This window comes from Musa acuminata, chromosome BXJ3-8 (assembly GCF_036884655.1).
Source record: "Musa acuminata AAA Group cultivar baxijiao chromosome BXJ3-8, Cavendish_Baxijiao_AAA, whole genome shotgun sequence".
NCBI classification, from domain to species: domain Eukaryota; kingdom Viridiplantae; phylum Streptophyta; class Magnoliopsida; order Zingiberales; family Musaceae; genus Musa; species Musa acuminata.
The window spans coordinates 5,752,802-5,773,286 of record NC_088356.1 but is presented as its reverse complement, the minus strand read 5'-3'; the positions used below and the strand labels follow the sequence as shown (position 1 = coordinate 5,773,286).

At 39.9% G+C, this 20,485-nt stretch overlaps 3 protein-coding genes across 4 annotated transcripts; 2 read left to right on the top strand and 1 right to left on the bottom strand.

Moving 5' to 3' along the window:
• The first annotated feature begins 1,503 nt into the window (after window positions 1–1,503).
• Window positions 1,504–8,410, top strand: LOC135645711 (uncharacterized). The gene is made up of 8 exons (XM_065164353.1): window positions 1,504–1,953; window positions 2,042–2,777; window positions 3,089–3,126; window positions 5,104–5,370; window positions 6,201–6,378; window positions 6,994–7,160; window positions 7,238–7,320; window positions 7,863–8,410. The coding sequence occupies exons 1-8, from the start codon at window positions 1,519–1,521 to the stop codon at window positions 8,239–8,241; spliced, it is 2,283 nt and encodes a 760-aa protein (XP_065020425.1). The 5' UTR covers window positions 1,504–1,518; the 3' UTR covers window positions 8,242–8,410.
• A 126-nt stretch (window positions 8,411–8,536) lies between these two features.
• Window positions 8,537–16,450, top strand: LOC103993505 (integrin-linked protein kinase 1-like). Its single transcript, XM_009413595.3, has 12 exons — window positions 8,537–9,257; window positions 9,398–9,472; window positions 9,552–9,656; window positions 10,244–10,329; window positions 10,675–10,795; window positions 11,006–11,085; window positions 11,953–12,015; window positions 12,137–12,258; window positions 13,465–13,550; window positions 14,760–14,884; window positions 15,481–15,612; window positions 16,312–16,450. Exons 1-12 carry the CDS (start codon window positions 8,832–8,834, stop codon window positions 16,316–16,318), a joined length of 1,428 nt encoding a protein of 475 aa, XP_009411870.1. The 5' UTR covers window positions 8,537–8,831; the 3' UTR covers window positions 16,319–16,450.
• LOC103993504 (pentatricopeptide repeat-containing protein At1g31430) lies at window positions 16,278–19,574 on the bottom strand. Of its 2 annotated transcripts, XM_065164002.1 has the most exons (3): window positions 17,728–19,574; window positions 17,418–17,641; window positions 16,278–16,596 (listed from the first exon to the last, which is right to left on the bottom strand). In XM_065164002.1, the coding sequence occupies exon 1, from the start codon at window positions 19,555–19,557 to the stop codon at window positions 17,752–17,754; it is 1,806 nt and encodes a 601-aa protein (XP_065020074.1). In that variant the 5' UTR covers window positions 19,558–19,574; the 3' UTR covers window positions 16,278–16,596; window positions 17,418–17,641; window positions 17,728–17,751. The 2 variants fall into 2 exon arrangements, with proteins under 2 accessions (XP_065020074.1, XP_009411868.3); XM_009413593.3 differs by having other exon boundaries at window positions 17,418–19,574.
• Between the last annotated feature and the right edge of the window lie 911 nt (window positions 19,575–20,485).

The window sequence follows — 20,485 nt, the reverse complement described above, 5'->3', positions numbered from 1 at the left end:
ATTTTGGATACATTTCAAATAATTTCATGTATACGGGTCTTTGTGTAGATATTAATAATATTTTTTTCTAACACTTAATAATTAATAAGCGGGTCTTTGTGTAGATATCAATAACATTTTTCCCTAACACTTAATAATTAATAAGCTTAAGTTAGATGAACAAATCATGTTATTACTCCTTGATCCTACAAGTGATCCATTTCAATGATTCAAGTATTCTTGTGATCCAAAGTCCATATGAGTCATTTATAATCAAGTTCTGAATGAGGTCGGATGAGAAGAAAAATACCGGCTTGGATTTGAGGTCAAATATAATTGTTATATTATAGTTATCTGTATTCAACTAGACAAGTTGAGTTTAATCATATAGGAAGCAAAATATTGCCAATAAAATGCGTCATATCAATATGAAACATAAGGAAAATATTCTCGCACTTAATCTTATGTAAGTGATGGTGATTTAAGAAGAAAACTATAAAAGGATAATCTTTTTAGGTACATTAACTTAGGAACTCATTCCACCATGAGACACTGATTTTAAATGTTAGAGAGGCCTTATCAAGCAGGGCTCCTATCTCAATCGAACCTTGAAGAATTCACCCCCAATTAGGGCTCCTATCTCAATCGATTGACCCCTCGTAAGGGGTTCTTTTGATCTCATCTATATTTTCCAATCCAATTTGGACGCTTCTTTGTGTGGGTGAGAGAGAGAGAGAGAGAAGAAGAAGAAGAAGAAGAAGAATAGTCAAATCGAAGTTGACCAAATATCCCTAACAATTAGTTACAAGTGCACACACACTCCCCCTTTTAAAAAGTCAAAGCGATCGAATTCAACCGTCTACCAATTTCCAAGTCAAACAACGTTTCCACCGAGTGCATGTTTTGTAGTCAAAAGTTTAGGCCTTCGCCCTAACAAATCCGTTCTCAACTCGAAGGTTTTGTTTTCGATTTCACGATCTTAGATATGTAGACTCCTTTTTTTTGTTGTTTCTTTACATCGAGAGATCGAGAAATTAAATGATGTTTTGGCTTTGGATCAAAGAGATTGGGAGATTAACAATGCATCGTTTTGTATTAGTAATATCTATTATTATTATTATTATTATTATACTTTCAATAAATCTTAATTCACTAAGGATTCCTTTTCTTAATTCAATTCATAATCATAATCTTAATCTATCCACTAGTTTGACTTTGAAGTTACTTATCTGACCTAACAAGCAAATTAATGCACTGCAGGAGTGAACATGTCGATCATATGCTAAACACAGTTCTTCGCCTCCTTTGTTGTCGTTCTCCACCAAACGCTTAGTTGCAGTCAATCTAGGTTTTGCTTTTCCTGGTATCTGCTCTCTTTGGCCATGGATTTCTACCAGACCTTAACCTAACCCACCTCTGTGGAAGAAGACCATGCAGTCTCTCTGTGTGTGTGAGTTGGTGGCTGCATCGCTTTGCAGGATTTCCCACCCGCTCCATGCTTTATATGCTGCTCGAGCTGCTTCGGACCAGCCATTAGCCATGGCGACCCCCACGAGCAGCTTCTTCCTTCTCCCCCTCTTCTTCGTCTTCGTCTTCCTCCTGCCAGGAAACGATGCGGTCTTCGACGTGGTGAAGTTTGGAGCAAAAGCCGACGGGAGTGCCGACTCCGCTCGGTCTTTCCTCAAGGCTTGGTCCTACGCGTGCAACTCTTGGAGCCCTGCCACCGTGTACGTGCCCGCCGGGAAGTTCCTCGTGACCCAGGCCGTCTTCCGTGGCCCCTGCAAGAACTCCATGATCAAGTTTCTGATCCAAGGAACCCTGGTTGCGCCTTCCGGCTCCGGTGGGTCGGACCAGTGGATAGCTTTTAGCGGCGTCGATGGCGTTTCCATCAGCGGCGGTGGCACCATCGACGGCGGCGGGAGTCGCCTGTGGGCCTGCAAATTAGCTGGCCGCAGCTGCCCCAGAGGCACATCGGTAAGCGGGGCTCATGCTCTTCCTTTCTGCAGTACGTAGCTGGTAGATGGATCGATCATGCGACTCGTGTTTGTTCCCCTGGTTGCAGTCGCTGACCTTCGTCAACTCCAAGAACATCGCCGTCGACGGCCTGACGTCGATCGACAGCAAGCTGTTCCACATCGTGGTCCTCCGCTGCCAGAACGTGAAGCTGAGTCGAGTCAACATCGTGGCGTCGGGGAACAGCCCCAACACCGACGGCATCCACGTTCAGATGTCCACCGGCGTCGACATCCTCCAGGCCAACATCCGGACCGGCGACGACTGCATCTCCGTCGGCCCCGGCACCGCCCACCTCTGGATCGAGCGCGTCTTCTGCGGCCCCGGCCACGGCATCAGCATCGGGAGCCTCGGCAGAGCTCAAGGGCTGCAAGAGGAGAGCGTCAGAAACGTCACCGTGAAGACGGTGACATTCTCCGGCACACAGAACGGAGTGAGGATCAAGACATGGGGGACACGCATCCAAGGCCAGGTGAGGGGAGTCGTCTTCGAGGACGCGCTGATGCGCAACGTCCAAAACCCTATCATCATCGACCAGAACTATTGCCCCGGGAACAAAGGCTGCCCTGGTCAGAGCTCCGGCATCAAGATCAGTCAAGTGAAGTACAAGAACATCAGGGGGACGTCGGCGACGCCGGTGGCTGTGACCTTCGACTGCAGCCCCAGTAATCCATGCAGTGGCATCACATTGCAAGATATTAAGCTCGGCTACTACAGTCAGCGAGCACAGTCCTCCTGCAAGTACGCTAATGGGGTTGCTTCCGGTCTCAATGTCCCACCGAGCTGTCTCTGAGATGAAGGTGGAGGTCTTTCGGGTCGTAGTAGGTTGTCTGTGCATTGGCTTGTTCAAGCCGACACCCTCTTCACATGCTGGTATACACTTCATGTACAGAGATTTAGCTTCCTAAGCAACACAATCTCTCACTCCTCCCCTGCTTTACTCTTCACTGCTCTCAGCTACCTTTGAGATCTTAGTTCCTTAATTCTTCATGATCAGATTTGTGAGGGGAAGCCAATGTTATAACCTGAATTATAACATTGGATCATTCTGTGTTCCACCTATGTCTACATATGTTTGATGATATTATGAACACAGACAAGACATCAACACCTCCTGTTGGACTTTTAGCTGGAGTGAGCAACAATCACAACAAAAGAAATCCTCTCTCTCTCTCTCTCTCTCTCTCTCTCTCTCTCTCTCTCCAAGCAACTAGAAACTATATTATTTCAAAAAGCATTCTCTCTCTTTTTTATTTTTTTTCCAAGAAAATAGAAATTATATTATTTCAAGAAGTGACATCAAAGTAGCAAGATTAGGAAGGAAAGTCCTCTCTCCAAAAACCATCTACCTTATGAGTCTGAACACAATTTATTCTAATTGCATCTTATTAATACATGATTTACCTTAAAGAGAGAGAGAGAGAGAGAGAGAGAGAGAGAGGAAAGTTCTCTCTTTATTCTACCTTAAAGAAAGAGGAAAATCCTCTCTCTTTATTCTAATTGCATCCTTCACTTCTTTTCCTTTCACTCTTTCTTTTATTCTCTCCTTTTATTTTGATTTAAGTTATAATTTTGATTTTTTTTTATATATATCTCTTTACTTTCATGCCTCTAATCATGTTTCATATGTCAAACATAAATCTCTTGAGAATTTATCTTAAAATATGATCTATCTATTTATTTTAACAAAAATTTTTTTCACTAATTAGAGTCTAATATAGTTTAATCTTCACCCCAAGTTTTCAAGACTTAAATTGGAACATGAGTCATTATTATAAATAATTATGATGATGATGATAGGAGGCCATTGATGGGAACATCATCTAACTTACAAGTCTTCATGACATTATTATTATTTTTTGAAGGCCTTTTTTGATTACATTAAAGTGTTAATTATGATTGGATTCACAGATCAACATTGATGTGGATTTCTTCTTTTCCCCACTCTCCACCTACCATCAAGACCTGAGAAATGTGAACAGACCAAATTAAGAAATGGTGCTAATTTCTTATGTCAATCTCAAACAATAAAGTGTCATAATAGACTATAAGGAACAAATGTAGGGTAGTCACATAAAATTAGCTCTTTCCATTAACATCAACCAAAGTGTATGAATGCCCCACTAATCCTCAACTTGGACCAATGTCTTGAAATATGGCATCACCTTTGGAAATGAATCTTTCCCCCTTTCACTTTGAGCATCAAACATCACAAAGTGTGGCTTAGGAGCTTAAACCCCAATGTTGCTACCAAATTTGATCTCTCTAGACCATTGGATAGTTTATTTAAGCAAATTGGATCAAATTCGATTAGATCGAGTTTTCGAACCTCAACTTATTTGTCGAGTGCTCGATGATTTCATTAATGCAAACACGTGATCGACCTACAAGGAATTATCCGTTTTAGGTAAGCTCTACACGACGACTAGCATCAACAATCCATGATAAGCCCTCTAATATTTTACTTGATGAAATTGAAGTGTGAATGTGGCTGATGTGACTTCGACGATCATGATAGAAACATCAATTTGATTTAGCAAAGACACAGATTCCATTCAAAGACTGCAAGAAGTGTGAGCCAATCACTGGTTGGCTTGCATCTATTTCAGCTTGTTCACTTCAGCCTTCTTCTCCGTCGGGTAGCATTCACACCCACCCGCCTTTGCACACTAATTGATGTCGATTGGCACACCATGAGCTTGGCATCTGTTCTTCCCGCAAGATTGAGTGAATCGATCCGAGGACGGATTCGGGTTGACACTGTTGCCAGATTCTCCACCGAGCATATGGCACAGATTTCTCCGCAGAAATCACGTGATATGCTGTGATCTTAATAGATACGTGTTCCGTACAACAGTATTTTCGACGTACGGTACTAAGACCCACGGTCAACGGGCGTATAGTCAACGTCAACGTCGAAAGGGGCACGTAAAGCAGTGTCTCTGAGGGCTTTTGGATTCGACGTGGTTCGACTACCAATGGCTGGCTCCAAAGACGCCACGCAGGTCGGTCAGGAAAGCGCACTGCGGCGCCTCTGATCTATCCCCTCTATTAAAGCCCATGCGATCCTTCTCTTCACCTCCCGCATCACTCGCCTCTTCGTCTTCGTAGCTCGCCTGCTCGGTTGTGTACTTTCTTATGGGGGAAGCCGCGGTGGAGATGGTGAGGAACAAGCAGGTGGTGCTGAAGGAGTTCGTGGTGGGAGCTCCGAAGGAGACGGACATGGAGATCAGGCAGGGGAAGGCGAGCCTCAGAGCCCCCACAGGGGTGGAGGGAGCCATCGTCGTGAAGAACCTGTACCTCTCCTGCGATCCCTACATGAGGGGGAGGATGAGGGATTACTCTGACTCCTATATCCCTCCGTTTCAGCCCGGCTCGGTATGATCCTCCGTTCACCTCTAATCTATACCGTTTGATCTGTCGTGATAATCTCGTATCAGAAGATTTCTGCTTTCAAGATGGAAAGAGATTGAAATTTCTGCCTCATTTTTCTGAGGTGAGATTGACATAGTGATTTCTGAGCTTTGGGATGCTCTTCACTGGTGAATCATTTCCATCCCACTTTGCTATTGATAAGAATATACTTGTAGGGGAAAAAGATAATTAATCAGAAACTTGGCTTCTTCTTCTCTCCTCTTGAAATCTTTTTGTTTCTTGAGCAGAATAAATCATCTATTCCCTTTATGTTTGGTTAAGTACTTCTTGGCCAAATTCCAAAGTCAAGGAGATTGCTCTGCTCCAACAGCAGCATGTTACCTGTTCGTAATAATTCTGCTGAAATAGCTCAGCTGAAAAATGAGCTATTTGTTACATCTTTTTGAGCAAACAACTTCATCAAAAAAGGACAACAAATACATGAAACTCCGTTACTTATGATGATTCTTCAATCTTTTCTTTTTTCTTGGTGATGAGTATGAAAACATTAATAAGTTGATTCTTTTGTATCCTTATTACAGGATAAAGACAAGAAATTGCAAACTATTAGTGCTCTCTCTCTCTCTCTCTCTTGTCTCTCTCTCTTGTTTAACATGCATATTCAAGCTTAAATCACTAACATGTGAGGAATTGCCTGATGCTTAACATCATTACAATGCATACTTTCATGTGCATATCATCTCTCTCATATGAAAACTTGAATAATGTGATGATAAATTATTATCATATTCAAGCTCCCAGTGGCTGACTTGGTGGTTGTCATTTCCATGAAGGTGATAGAGGGCTTTGGGGTGGCTAAAGTTGTTGACTCCACAAACCCAAATTTTTGTGTTGGCGACTACATCACAGGACTAACTGGCTGGGAAGAGTACAGTACTATTGTCAGGACTGAGCAACTGAGAAAAATTGAGGTCTTTGATGTCCCTCTTTCATACCATGTGGGACTTCTCGGTATGTATCTGTTCTTGCATGCCGTCTCTGGTTCTAATTAAATTGTTCCCATATCAGTTCTCATATCTTACATGGTCTAATTTATGTACCACATGCTCATAAAAGAACCCTCATATTAATCACTAAGTACATTTTGTGACTGTATCAGATCAAGATTTAAAAAAACCGGCTGGGACAGTGATTATCGATCAGTATTTATCGGTCCGAGTAAGAACCAATGCAGGACAATCATGTTTGGCACCAACAGATATTTATTTTTTTGATACCAAAAGTATAGAGTGTAGTTGGTACACCCTTACCTTACCAATTCAGTAGATTACTGAAATTAATATCTTTCCAAATTTTAAAACCTTGCATGAAATGATGCTATTTTTCGGCTTTAAAGTTCTTTTCTCAAATATCACCTCTTCTTTCTTCTTTCTTCTTCATTTGGTCATTTGACAAGGTGCACCGACTTAATGTTTGTATCTTTACATTGTACAGTTGGTAGAGTGCAACTCTTTTACCAGCTTAACTGGCATCTGTATTTGGATCCATTAAATGCAGATATAATTTCTTTGACATGTTTCGTAAGCTTAGAGGCATCATGGTCTTATAAACATTTGTGGGGAACAGGTATGACTGGTTTTACGGCTTATGTTGGCTTCTACGAGATCTGTGCTCCAAAGAAAGGGGATTTTGTCTTTGTATCTGCTGCATCTGGAGCAGTTGGTCAGCTTGTGGGTCAACTTGCCAAGCTGCATGGATGTTATGTTGTTGGTAGTGCTGGATCAGCACAAAAGGTAGGGCTTGCCTTTTCTTGAGATCGAGTCATATATCAGTTTTGCTTTTCTGGCTTACTAATTGAACTTTGTATCAGGTTGATCTTCTGAAGAACAAGCTAGGGTTTGATGAAGCATTCAATTACAAAGAGGAACCTGACTTGACTGAAGCCTTGAGAAGGTCAGTGTATATCTCATGCCACTCCCTTAGATTCTTCCCCAGCTCAACCAATTCACTATGACCTACAAATTTTGATTCATGTAAAAATTGATGTTGAACTTCCTAAAAATCGTGTTATATTATTCAATCTCAAATTTACTGATTCTCTGTTATGCTCAAGTACCTTAGGTTCCTCCAGATCCAAAGTCAATCCATCTCACTTCAGTTTCTTAAAGTTTGCATATATATTTGAGTTATTGCACATGAACGTATTCGACTCTCTTGTTTTATGTTTTCTTCTTGATCTATGAGATAGAAAAAACGTCACTCCGATATTATAACTTGAGTTGGTTTACCATTGTTAACTTGGAATTAAGTATTTTAGCATTTTATACCATGAACTTGAGAGGTCCGAGAAGAAATTGAACTGCATTTCAGCATTTTATACCATGTGCATTTTACAGATGTTGCCGATAACTTCACAGATTCATCATTACACATTGGCTGCAAGTTTGAACTCACCCAAACCATCCTTGTGCCTCTTGATCTGCTGAAACTTGCAGCTACTTCCCAAAGGGCATCGACATCTACTTCGACAACGTAGGTGGCGCCATGCTCGACGCAGCACTGCTCAACATGAGAGTCCATGGTCGGGTCGCCGTATGCGGGATGGTCTCTCAGCACGCCGTCTCTGACCCCAAGGGGATCTCCAACCTCTACACCCTCGTGATGAAGCGCATCAGGATGGAGGGCTTCATCCAGAGCGACTACCTGCACCTGTTCCCCAAGTTCTTGCCCACCATCATAGATCTCTACAAGCAGGGGAGGATTGTTTACATCGAGGACATGAACGAAGGTCTTGAGAACGGACCGGCAGCATTCGTCGGCCTTTTCACCGGCAATAATGTGGGCAAGCAGGTCGTGTGTGTCTCAAGGGAGTAGCTTGATCTGTTCTTTGCACTGATAAGAGGCAGAGTATGTCCAAATTCCTCTTCCACAATGTTATGTTTTGATCTGAGAGTGCAATCTGCTAGAAAGATATTAAATGCTATAAGGTTGACAATGCATTTGTAAATCTTGATATGAATTTAATGGCCAAATATAATTTTAAGAGGAAGAATAAGGGATGAGAAATGGTGCATGTTTTGTGTTCAAAGGAATAAGTCAGAGCCACAGATTTGCGGTTATTTAACCGCCACTTCCTTCCCTCCGATAAAAGGCGGCCTCGCTGTCCTCTTCTCCGGAAAACTAGGGTTTGCAGCTTCCTCCACACCCCCAAATCCGCCCCCATTCCCTCCCTTCCCCTCCTTCTTCTCCACCTCCCTCCAATTCCTTCCCCTCGATCCCCCCATCCCTCCACTCACCAATCGTCTCCCCGGTTCTGGATCGAAACCGGGGTGTAACTCTGATCTCCTTCCGAAACCACCGTGGAGGATGTGATCTTCAACTCCCCCACTTTTCCTTTCGTGTTTGTTCTTGGTAATTGGTGGGAGTTGGAGGCTCTGCTTTCGGGGACGAGGAGATCGACGGAGATGGAGGCGGCGAAGCAGCTCAAGCGCGGCATTTCGCGGCAGCTCTCTGGGGGTTCTGTGAGGAGGAGCGGGAGGTTTAGCTTCAAGCGCAACCTCTCCTTCGACCCGCGGCTTAGCAATGTCAGTAGGTTTAGCTTCGGGCGGCAGTCCTCGCTAGATCCGAACCGTGGGACGAGGAGCCCCGCCAGGGAGGAGCTCACGGTGCCGGAGAACCTCGACTCCACCATGCAGCTGCTGTTCTTGGCGTGCCAGGGGGACGCTAAGGGGGTGGAGGAGCTCATGGAGAATGGCGTCGACGTGAACAGCATCGATTTGGACGGCAGGACGGCGCTACATATAGCGGCGTGTGAGGGACATATCGGTGTCGTGAAGCTGTTGTTGAGCTGGAGAGCCAACATCGATGCCAGGGATCGGTGGGGCAGCACGGTAAAAATCTTTATCTTTCTGCTGCTTGTGATATCTCATATGCTTCCATGTGTTCGTTTAGTGTTAGAACATGCTTTTGGATAAATCCTATTGCGACTGATAGAAAATAGGGCGTTCACAACCTGGTTATTGCATCGTAGGCTGCTGCAGATGCCAAGTACTACGGCAACGTTGAAGTGTACAGCATCTTGAAAGCTCGAGGAGCCAAAGTCCCGGTATTTCTTCTTTTTCCTACCAAACCATTTCTTTTAATAGGAGCAAGAACCTCCTCAATTTCTCTCCTGATGTCTCCAGAAAACCAGGAGGACTCCCATGGCTGTGTCAAATCCCCAAGAAGTTCCAGAGTATGAGCTAAATCCAGGGGAGCTTCAGTTCCGACGAGGTGAAGAGGTCCTAAAGGCATGTTCTTCCTGACTTTTGCCTACACCTAAGTGTCTAACATGAATGACATATTTAGCTTATATGCTACATTTTCAGAAAATAGAAATATGGCAGTTATCCATTTCTATTTTCTATCGCGATGTTATGTTTCTATCCTTTTGGACAGGAGAATCTGATGATAAAGATAGTGTGAATCATTTGAAATTATGGTCTGGACAGAAAAAGATGCTAAATGATAATTGTAGCGACATATGAGGGTTATATGGCTGCTTTATATGCTGATGAAAACATATATGATAAGAAATAGCAGGTCAATAAAGCATACAAAATATTGGATTTAATATTTGGAATAAGGTACCAGAAAGTGGCGGTTGCAGGAAAACATCATTTCTTTGGTGTTGTAGTTTTTTGATACCACATAGTTTAGTTCATGCCTGTTCTTCTAGATTCAAGATATATAAACTGAATTTAATTTTGCAATAGAGCTGCATTATTCTCCTTATTGATTCCTTGGTCATCGTTTTATTGATGCTTCTTTAAGCCATATGGTAATTCTTTTATTGATTGATGGAAGTTCATTATTTCCTTTTTCAACACTTTGTCAGGATACTTACCAAGTCGCTAAGTGGAATGGTACAAAGGTTTCTGTGAAAATCCTTGACAGAGAAAGCTATTCAGACCCAGATAGAGTGTAACTGCTTAACCTGCTCTTTTTAAGCTTTAAGATAGTTATTCCTATCTGTATAAAAGAATAGGTGGTAGGTCATTTTTATTTATTGAAATTGTTCTGAGTCAAACTCTCCTGAACTATGAGTTGATTATATCTTTTTGTGTAGCAAATTCGAATGTTGTGATTGTCCCATAAGACACTTACCTGATTTTTCAGCACCACTAGAAGGGCTTTCTCTGATGTCCTGACTCTGTCTGTCCCTGATATCATACTAATAGAAACTGTTTATAGACTTCATTTCTTGCATATTCTCTGTTCTTTGTTTTGCTTTGTTTTGTACATTATTAAGATGTCTTTCATCTGCAGAAATGCATTCAAATATGAACTGAATCTGTTACAAAGGGCCCGTCATCCGAATGTAATTCAGTTTGTAGGAGCTGTCACCCAAAATATACCAATGATGATTGTTTCGGAGTACCATCCAAAAGTAAGTAATCTATGGACTACTCCAATTCTTCAACTTACCATACCTTCACATGTTCATTGCCTTATGATTTTTGCAAAATAAATCACTCTTGCCTTTCTATTGTCTATGACTCTATCTCATCAGGAAGTTATCCACATTTTTTTATCTACAAGAGTACCATGTTAGTTTTTTAATCATTATGTTTTGATTCTCTTCTCTGTGAAAACTCAGGGTGACTTAGGGAGTTACCTTCACAAGAAAGGACGTCTGCAGCCCCATAAAGTTATTAGATATGCTCTTGAAATTGCCAGGTATGCAACAAACTACTTTCAAAGTTTGTCCAAAGCTAATAGTAAACTCCTTAGAATTGCTTGCTGCAAGGTTGGTTATGAAACTGTAGCTTATAAATTTTGTTTTGATATTTGAAGTTGCACTTTTAGGAATTTGAAAAAGCTAGTGATATTGTTTGTAGAAACTTGTGGAATTTTTATCTTACATAACGTCCCACCAATCGAACTTTATGATTTGGCTAATACCTAAGAGAGAAAGTGCAACTATCTTTCCGACTGTGATGAGCTACACTAGCAAGGACACCATGACTACGTCTTGTTTATTATTTGCTTCCTTTTGTATATTTTTATGCTCATTTGTACTTAATAAACGGAACTTTAAACGTACAGTCATTACCAATAACAGCAGAAGCACCATCAATGTCAGCAGGCTTTTTCCTGAACGTAAAGGATTATGGATTGGGCACTAGTTGCAACTATGATGCCCAAAATTATAAATTCATCTGAACTTGATTTTTTTGGCCATATGGTGATTGTCATGAGCAGATTCAATATATTAGTTAGAAAGAAGCAAAGTTCACTTTTGGTACTCATTGCAAGAGATGTGATGATATGCAGTTTATGTTGAGAAATGTGGAGGAACAATGCACTCAATTACCTTAAACAACAACTGCACTTAGTTGTGTTAAAAACCAATGATATAGTTAGCATATAGTAGATATTCCCAAAAATAATGTGTGGTATTCTTACAGGCTAATATCACCAAAACTAGTGCAGAGTGTATCAAATGCTCCTGTTTCACTGCATGTATCTGAATCTATACAAGGGCTTTTGTTTCCAGTAACATGAAAAGTGTTTCTGATGCTGTGGCTATTGCTTCATATTCAGGGGAATGAATTATCTCCATCAATGTAAACCAGACCCAATCATTCACTGCAATTTAAAACCAAAGTAAGATGGACCAATGAGGAAGTGAGCTCATTTTCATACATATATATCATGCATTGCGATTTAATTTGATCATTTGTTCATGTACTGTACTTTAATATTCAAAGTTTTGGTAAGGTGCCAGAAATATCTTGCTCGATTGTGGTGGACAATTGAAGGTTGGAGGCTTTGGGTTAGTCAACCTATCAAAAATTTCACCTAATAAAGCTAAATTGGCAGATTCCAAAGCTCAAATTGACAACTTGAGTAAGTCCTTTTGCTTTTTCAACCAGCATTCAGAATCTGACAGACCAAGCTCCCTCTAGGAGTGTGAAAAATTTATTGCTACTCCATATGTACATTGTTATGTACTTTAAGTGATACTTCTATGAGTGGAATGTGTTTAATGTATTTTTGAACTAGCTTTGCTTTGTATGCCAAGGACTAATTTAAAGCACTATATGATAATATACTCTGCTGTTTTCTTTCTTTCTTGAATGGAAATGTATCTGTATCCTCTTTTGAGTAGTTCCCTAATAGCAAGTACAAAGTATTCTATTCAAGAATCCGGTTCCATAAGTAAATTATCATTTACTTGATTGAAGTCAATAATAATCATCTTAGTTACTTTAAATGTCATATTTGTGAATCTGGATGACAGATGCACTTCTAAATAATGGACCAGAAGCAGATTTATTGGAAAATTACATCGAATTTCTATTTGACATTGATTCTTCTGAGATAATGACAACTGATAAGTTAAAAATTATTTGTGAAAAAGAATAAAGAAGTAAAAGTGATTGGCATGCTTAATCTACGAGAATCTAATTATTATAAATATCAACTGGTGAATAGAGCAAAAGCAAATTAAAATTCATGTATCATAAAGATTGGGTGCAACAATCCAAAATAAGAAAACATACTAGTTCATATTTGATATGCATTTTGCACTTGCTCGATATTATTTCTTGTTGCCTTCATTTGGGTTTTTTTCAGTTATTTCTTTCCCATTCTAGCATTCCTAATTAAAAAAATGATTCTCTTATCTTAATGTTCTTTTCTCGACTTGGATTAGATTATAGAGTAGATGACAACAAACAACCAATTTTGCTTACTGATGTCTAAGTTGGTTTCTTTTATTAGCTATTGGATAGACCAAATTATGAGAGCAGTGATGTTCAAGACTATCCAATAGAATAAGAAGCATTAAAACAAATTTTCTAGGTTGATTATTGTTTATCTCTAGCTGCAATGTTGTTACTATTGAAGATTGAACTGTATCATGACAAGCAATGGTTGTATGTATTAGTTTATGTATTTCACTGTTGAAAATAAAAGAATGAACTCTGTATCACTTCATTACTTCACTAAATAAATGTACATATTTTTTTTTTATAAAGGCACTGGACAAGAGTCTGATGCTTGTTTGAATCAATATTCTTACAGTTTAAAAGTAACAATGTCTTCTGGTAGGTTTGTACATGGCACCGGAGGTTTACAGGGACGAAATATTTGACAGAAGTGTTGATGCATTCTCCTTTGGTCTCATTCTTTATGAGGTTCGTAAAGCTATAACTTTCTTCTAATAGTTTTCAGTGTTTTATAATGAAAAATGTCACTTTTTGACACTGAAGGAGAAAAAAAATATCAATCTCTTAACAGATGCTTATACTAATATGTAGCAGAGCAAACTAGTATTATGTGTGAACCATTACACAGTATCTAACTGGTACTTGGCATCAGGCATCAACTAGCTTGTTCATATTGTTTTCCTATATTTGAAATATTCATGGAAATATCTTCATATTTTGGACAATTTTCTGCTAGTTTTTGTTAAATTATTTATTCATCTTGGAACCTCATGAAGTGGTTTTAATTGTAGTCTGACTATTGAGTCATATTTACCATGGACCATGGTAAATTATGTTATATTCAATATAAATTACAAAAGATGGCTAAAATAGTTGATTGTGCTACACATTTGGTCGATCGGATGGTCTCTGTTGGGTTCTCATTTTTTACATCAGGGCATACATGTTCCTAGCAGACGTGTTTTTTTGTTTTTTGTTCCTAGCGAACGTTAGGGAGAATGGGAACAAGGAGAGAGATAGAGAAAGCAAGAATATGGTGATAATTGGCTCGGTATTGAGGACTCTTGACAGATTGGAAGTTCTTTTTAACAGGTTTGGCATCTTTGACTTCTTGTAGAAAAGTCATACCCATCAGACAGCATATACAAAAACCTCGTGGAGCTGCTGTGGGAATTTGCTTTTCTCTATGCAAATATGAAACTTTTCAACATATTGTCACCTTACATCTTGACTGTATTTTATATCAAATGAACCTCAAATAAATAATGTCAATAGATTTCATTATGTAGTCTCTGCTGAAGTTAATAACATTAAAGTCATTATCTATTGAAGAGGTCTTCCTTCTCACAATGCAACATACCATGAGGAAAGCTGGATATAGAAAGTAGGTTGTTTCATGTGCAAGATACATGTTGTCATGCATTTTGCATTTGTTGAAGGCATCCTCTTCAACAGTTCTGCTGGAGACTGTGCTTAAGAGGGATATGAAAGTTGGGAGGAAGATAATGGCAGGTTCAACAAGAAGTTGGCCTAAAACTTTGCCTTGCATTTTAAATGGACAATGAAAGATCGACTGTAATTTTATGTCTTGGTGTTATATGAATTGTTAATTTATCAATAGTAAATATTATTTTTTTTCCTCTTTTTGATTGTTTTATACTCTCTTGATGGTTTCAGATGATTGAAGGAGCACCAGCCTTTCACCCAAAGGGCCCAGAAGAAGCTGCTAGAATGATTTGCTTGGATGGGTTGAGACCCCTAATGAAGAACAAATCAAAAGGTTATCCTCTAGATGTAAAAGAGTAAGTTTGACATATTGCTAAAGTCAATGCATTTTCTTCTGTTTCTCCCATTCTCTTTTTATTATATTTCCAAGTAAACATTCTGACTAAGTTCGATATATTTTGGCCCATTTCGATCGACTTCTAATTATAAGTCCAAAATTCTAACTTCATATAAATTCTGGTAGATAGCTGATAATTCATTACTACACCCCCATAAAACAAAAAATCTCCATGTTAGTATTATATGTGTATCAATATGACATGTTCTGACATATCTTGAGGATGTCATATCTTCATCTAATTATTTTGATGCCTTTGCTTTAGACTATTATCTCGGCCTTATATGCTAGCACTAACGACAACTCTGCACATGTTATGCTACCTGTCTAGAGAAAGACCAGAGAAGCTTTGCAACTACCAGCTTCTCTTGGAAAAATGCATGTCATGAAAACGCCTGGATGAACCGAGCAAAGTTAGGGATCAGATCATCATACAATTTTCTTCCATGTCTTTGTTATTTTCAGTGGTTACACAGATGTTCACCAAATCATTCGCATCTCATGATGAACAAATAGTGTCTAAACTATGTCCCCTTTTTTTTGTTTTTTTGGCAGATTAATTGAAGAATGTTGGGATCCTGATCCTGTAGTGAGACCAACCTTTTCAGAAATAATTATTCGGCTCGACAAAGTTTATGCCACTTGTCTCAAGCAGGGGCGGTGGAAAGACACCTTTAAACTCCCTTGGTATGCACCAATATTCTCTAAGATCATGATGATTCATTCCTGTGCAATGTTCTTGAATATCTAGGCAAGAAATTGGGTTTAATGCAACAAGCCCATTGGAAAAATCCCTAACCAGAAGCATCCTTTTTTTATTTTGGATGCTTTACAGAAGAGAGTTCAATTTTTATAGGACTTTTGACACAATAATGCATTCAATTAATCTTTTTTTTTTCCTTGATATGTTTGTGCTTCTTTTGATTTTTTAAGTTTATGTATTTTTTTATCACTGCTAACATTTATGGTTGTATTGGTTATTGATAAGTAGAAATAGATGGCTTAACATGTAAACATAGAAAGAATGGTAAGAAGCATTCCTCACATCAGCCAAAGCATAATACATAGAAATATGTACTGTTCCCACATGATACTTGGAGTTCTACAAGGAGATATATTTTTATTCCATCCATCCTACTATTGTTTGATCACCTCAAGCAAAGTATCATTCTCAACAGAACCTGAAAATGCTTTTCATATGTAGTTCATCTTTTCCATTATGCTAGTTGAGAACCTCTTCATTTATGAAGCCAAAGTCCCCCATAGCTGTTCTAAATATTTCATTTTAAGTTAGATAAACAAGTTATTTGTCTTACTGTACCTGGACTTTATGCTCTCAGTATTCTCATCCATGACATGTAACAAGAAGTTATTATTAATTTGCAGGAAATAAAGACAGATATGGGGAGGTCTGTGTATTGCATCAGTTGTACATGTTAAACCCAACATGCTTCTTCAATGTACATGCTCTTAAACTAAACAATGTCAAGAAACTAGAACAGTTCTCTTCTTTGATAGTTGACACACACACACACACACAATTGAAGCATCAGTCAAAATGGAAGTCCTCGACCTGTGCACAGGTACTGTGGTTATCATCCTTCGCAATTGTTATCAGACAATGGAACTCCTTGATTTGTTAGAAATGTATGTCGCTCATGGCTCACATTACTGTGAAGAAAAGAAAGAAAAAGAATGATTTAGGTAGATTGTAGAGATTTGTGGGTGGGAAATATCAAGTGTTAAGTGCTACTGTTTGAAATATAAATTATTTCTGATGAAAGGAAGGTGACAGTCCATTGTTTCTTTTTCTGTGCATTCCTAGACTGGTGATTATTATTGTGCTTCCAAGGCATGAAGTTTACCAAACACATGTAAACATAAAGTGAGTCAGCTCTTCGAACTTAAATGACCATCACTAAGTAAATATTCTACTTCTGCATACTTCCCCAAATAACTCAACACACCCATCTCCAAGAATAGGAGAATGATTTAATGAATTCATGGTGTTCATCCATTTTTCTTCAATATGCCGCTATAGTCTTCCAAAGGAAAATTAATAGTAATAACGGTGTCTGCTATATAGAGAAATTTCGAAATTGGTTAAGACTTATACTTGATCAAGACTGAAAGTTAAGTAAGCACCAAAAAAGAAGAAAATAGAGTTCCAGTTCCAGTTGACCAAGTAAACCAGACTTATGATATGATGAGCAAAGCAAACTATAATTTGAGAGTAAAAATAAATGATACTGCTGGTGTAAAATATTTTCTATTTTGAATCATGTTTTACATGATAAATTTGATCAGTCTATTTTACCGTTTTCTGACTGCTGGTGTTGACATATCAAATGTCAATGGGGCAGCGAACGTTGCCCCTATCAACAGCATATATCCTACGAAAGTTGTCGAGGTCAACTACTCCAATATTGTGTAAACATTTGCAAGACTATTGCAGACTGCATGATCAGGTATCAAGAGTACGGAAACCTAACCTTGAAATACAACAGGCAAGCGAAGCAAAGTAATAGACCAGGCAGCCGTTCCGAGTTCTGTGAAACTTATGATGATCCACTGCTGGGCTTCTCTTGCTCCCTTAGCTTTGCATCACCTTGGCATCCTCCCTCTTCCTACTCTCTAGGACTGTGATCTTCTATCTCCTCAAGCGGCAGCGGCAGAGGGGGCTGCCTCTTCGCCGGATGTGCCTAGTGCCTAACCACTGAAACAAAAGAAGAAGGTTCCTTTGTTTCCTGATTAATCAAAAAATGCCTAGCTCCTAATAAAGGTGAGATCATGATTCACAACCTTGTACTTTTCATCAAGTTTGATTCATGGTCCCTCCCATGTTGAAAGACAGGACTCATCGTATGATTCCGAAAATAGGTGTCCATGGATCACCCAAAGAAACTCATATATCATATCTGACTGATGGTGTGATCTGTCTGTAGCTAAGAACTCATGCACTATTCCATTCAATTCAATGAAAGAGCACCCTGGTATCTTATGTATGCTCCAATTGCGCATAACTCCTCTGACCTTGTTCACATCACTCCACCTTGATGAAACAGCATATATATTTGACAGCAAAACATGCCCCGCACACCTCCTTGGCTCCAATTCCAGAATTTTTTCTGCTGCATATTCTGCTAGCTTGACATTCTCCTTACCTCGACAAGCGAAAAGCAGCGATCGCCAAATGACCACATCAGGTTTAATTGGCATTTCCTTGATGAACTTTTTTGCCTTTTCCAGAAGATTTGCACGACCAAGAAGATCAACTATACATCCATAGTGCTCTATTTGAGGCATGAGTCCGTAGCGATGTACCATTTTGTTGAAGTAGTGGTACCCTTTGTCGACAAACCCTCCATGACTACAAGCAGTTAAAACCCCGAGGAATGTAATCTCATTTGGCATGGCCTCATCTGATAATTCCATTTCCGAGAACAAATCCAATGCCTCCTTTGGATATCCATTCAATGCCAGACCGGATATCATCACAGTCCATGAAATTACATCCTTCTGGGCAAGTCCTTGGAAAACCTCGAAAGCTCTCTGAATGTCCCCACACTTTGAGTACATATCAATTAGAGCATTCTTCACGGATAGGAGTTTTCCTATATTGTTCACATCACAATACTTGTGGATATTCCTTCCTTGTGCATGAGCGCCCAGCTGTGCACAAGATGACACGACAGAAGCTACGGTGGGATCTTCAGCTCTAACTCCAGCCATCTGCATCTCTCTGAACAGCTCGATGGACTCCCTGAACTGACCCGATTGGGTGTACCCAGAAATCATCGATGTCCAGCAGACAACATTCCTTTCAGGAATTCGATCGAACAACTTGCGAGCATCCTCAATATAGCCACACCCTGCATACATATTAATCAGAGAAGAGCCCAAAAAACAGTTCAGATCGAAACCATAGATGACAACCAGGGCATGGATCCTTCTTCCAGGCTCGATCGCTCCGATCCTCCCACAAGCAATCAACGCACTCACTGGAGTGATTACATCCATCGTGATTGATCTACGGACCATATTCCCAAAGACCGACAACGCTTCTTGGCACAAACCGACCTGCAAATACCCCGATATCATACTACTCCAGGACACCACGTCACGGGCGGAATCCTCGGCCAAATCAAAGACCCTCCTTGCAGCGACATGGAAGCCGCAGACAGAGTACATATGGATGAGGGAGTTGAGAACGAAGTTTTCACTTTCGAACCCAAGTTTCAGGCTCAAAGAATGAATATTTTCGCCCTCCTTGGGGCGTGGGAACGCGGCGACGGCTTTAAGGACGGCGGTGAAGGCGTAATTGTCGACGTAGACGCCGGCTCTTCGGAGCAGATCGAATAGGGAGATGGAGAGGCCGGGGTTGGGGCCGCGAGCGAGCGAGTGGAGGAGGGAGTTCCAGAGATGGAGGTGGCTGTTCCGGAGAAGGCCAGCGGCGATGGCGCGAGCGAGGAATTGGCGGAGGTGGCGACTGGTCGAGATGGAGATGGAGATGGAGATGGAGCTGGATAGGAGAAGCCATTGGGAAAGGGAGGAGGAGGGAGGATTAGGGTTTGAGGTAGTGGAATGGAGTCTGAGGAAGAACCTCTGGAGTTTAGGGAATGATGAATGCATCAGGATTGATGGATTGATTTGATCGTAAACGCATCATGTGATCTGAAAATATTATTATGTCTTTTTACATATTTATCCCTGTAGAGCATCCAAATAACGCTTTAGGCCTTAGAAATCTAATTATGATATATTTATATACACTGAAACCCACTAAACCAAACTGATTATAATGGTTTTCAACAACATCGTAATATTTTTATTTACCAACTTTAAAGTGAATTAAAGTAATAGGAAGGATATAATTATGGTAAAAATTATAGGATGATTTTATTAAAAAATATTTCTCATTGTTGGTTTTTCTCGTAATGTGTTTGTTTTTTTTCTATGATACCCATATTTTCTATAGCAATACTCATAATATCCTTCGTTATCATTTATCATTTATCGTCTTCACCCTCGTCTATCGTTGTTGTCACCCTCACTCAGATACATCGAGGAGTATGAAAGACAGAGGCATCATTGGAAAAAATAAAATATATCTTTTTCAGAAAAATTATCGAAAACTCTTATGTAATATTTTCTGTCATATGTGACTCTATATAATAATTCTGCAAAATCAAACGAGGCTGATAACGAGTAAAACAATTTGGGAGGTCATATCACGAATCAGATAGGATTGACAATAATTTCTAACACTATGGTCTGCAGATCGGATCAACAATCGCCTTCTAGTCAAAAGTCCTAATCTAATAAACGAGAATCGAACTAAATAGATACGCCACCGATTGAGATTTGGATTGCATATCGCAATGTGCTGTGGTTGGATAGTGAACCAAAGTCCAAACACGGAACTAAGAGATCAACGCAGTCACCGTCGCACGTGCTGGAATTCGACGACTCTGAATGCAGTAACGGAGGAAGAGGGGACGACCAGTCTGACCACTCTTCTGTCCGCTCCTGCGACGACCACGCTGCGTTCCTCTCTCTC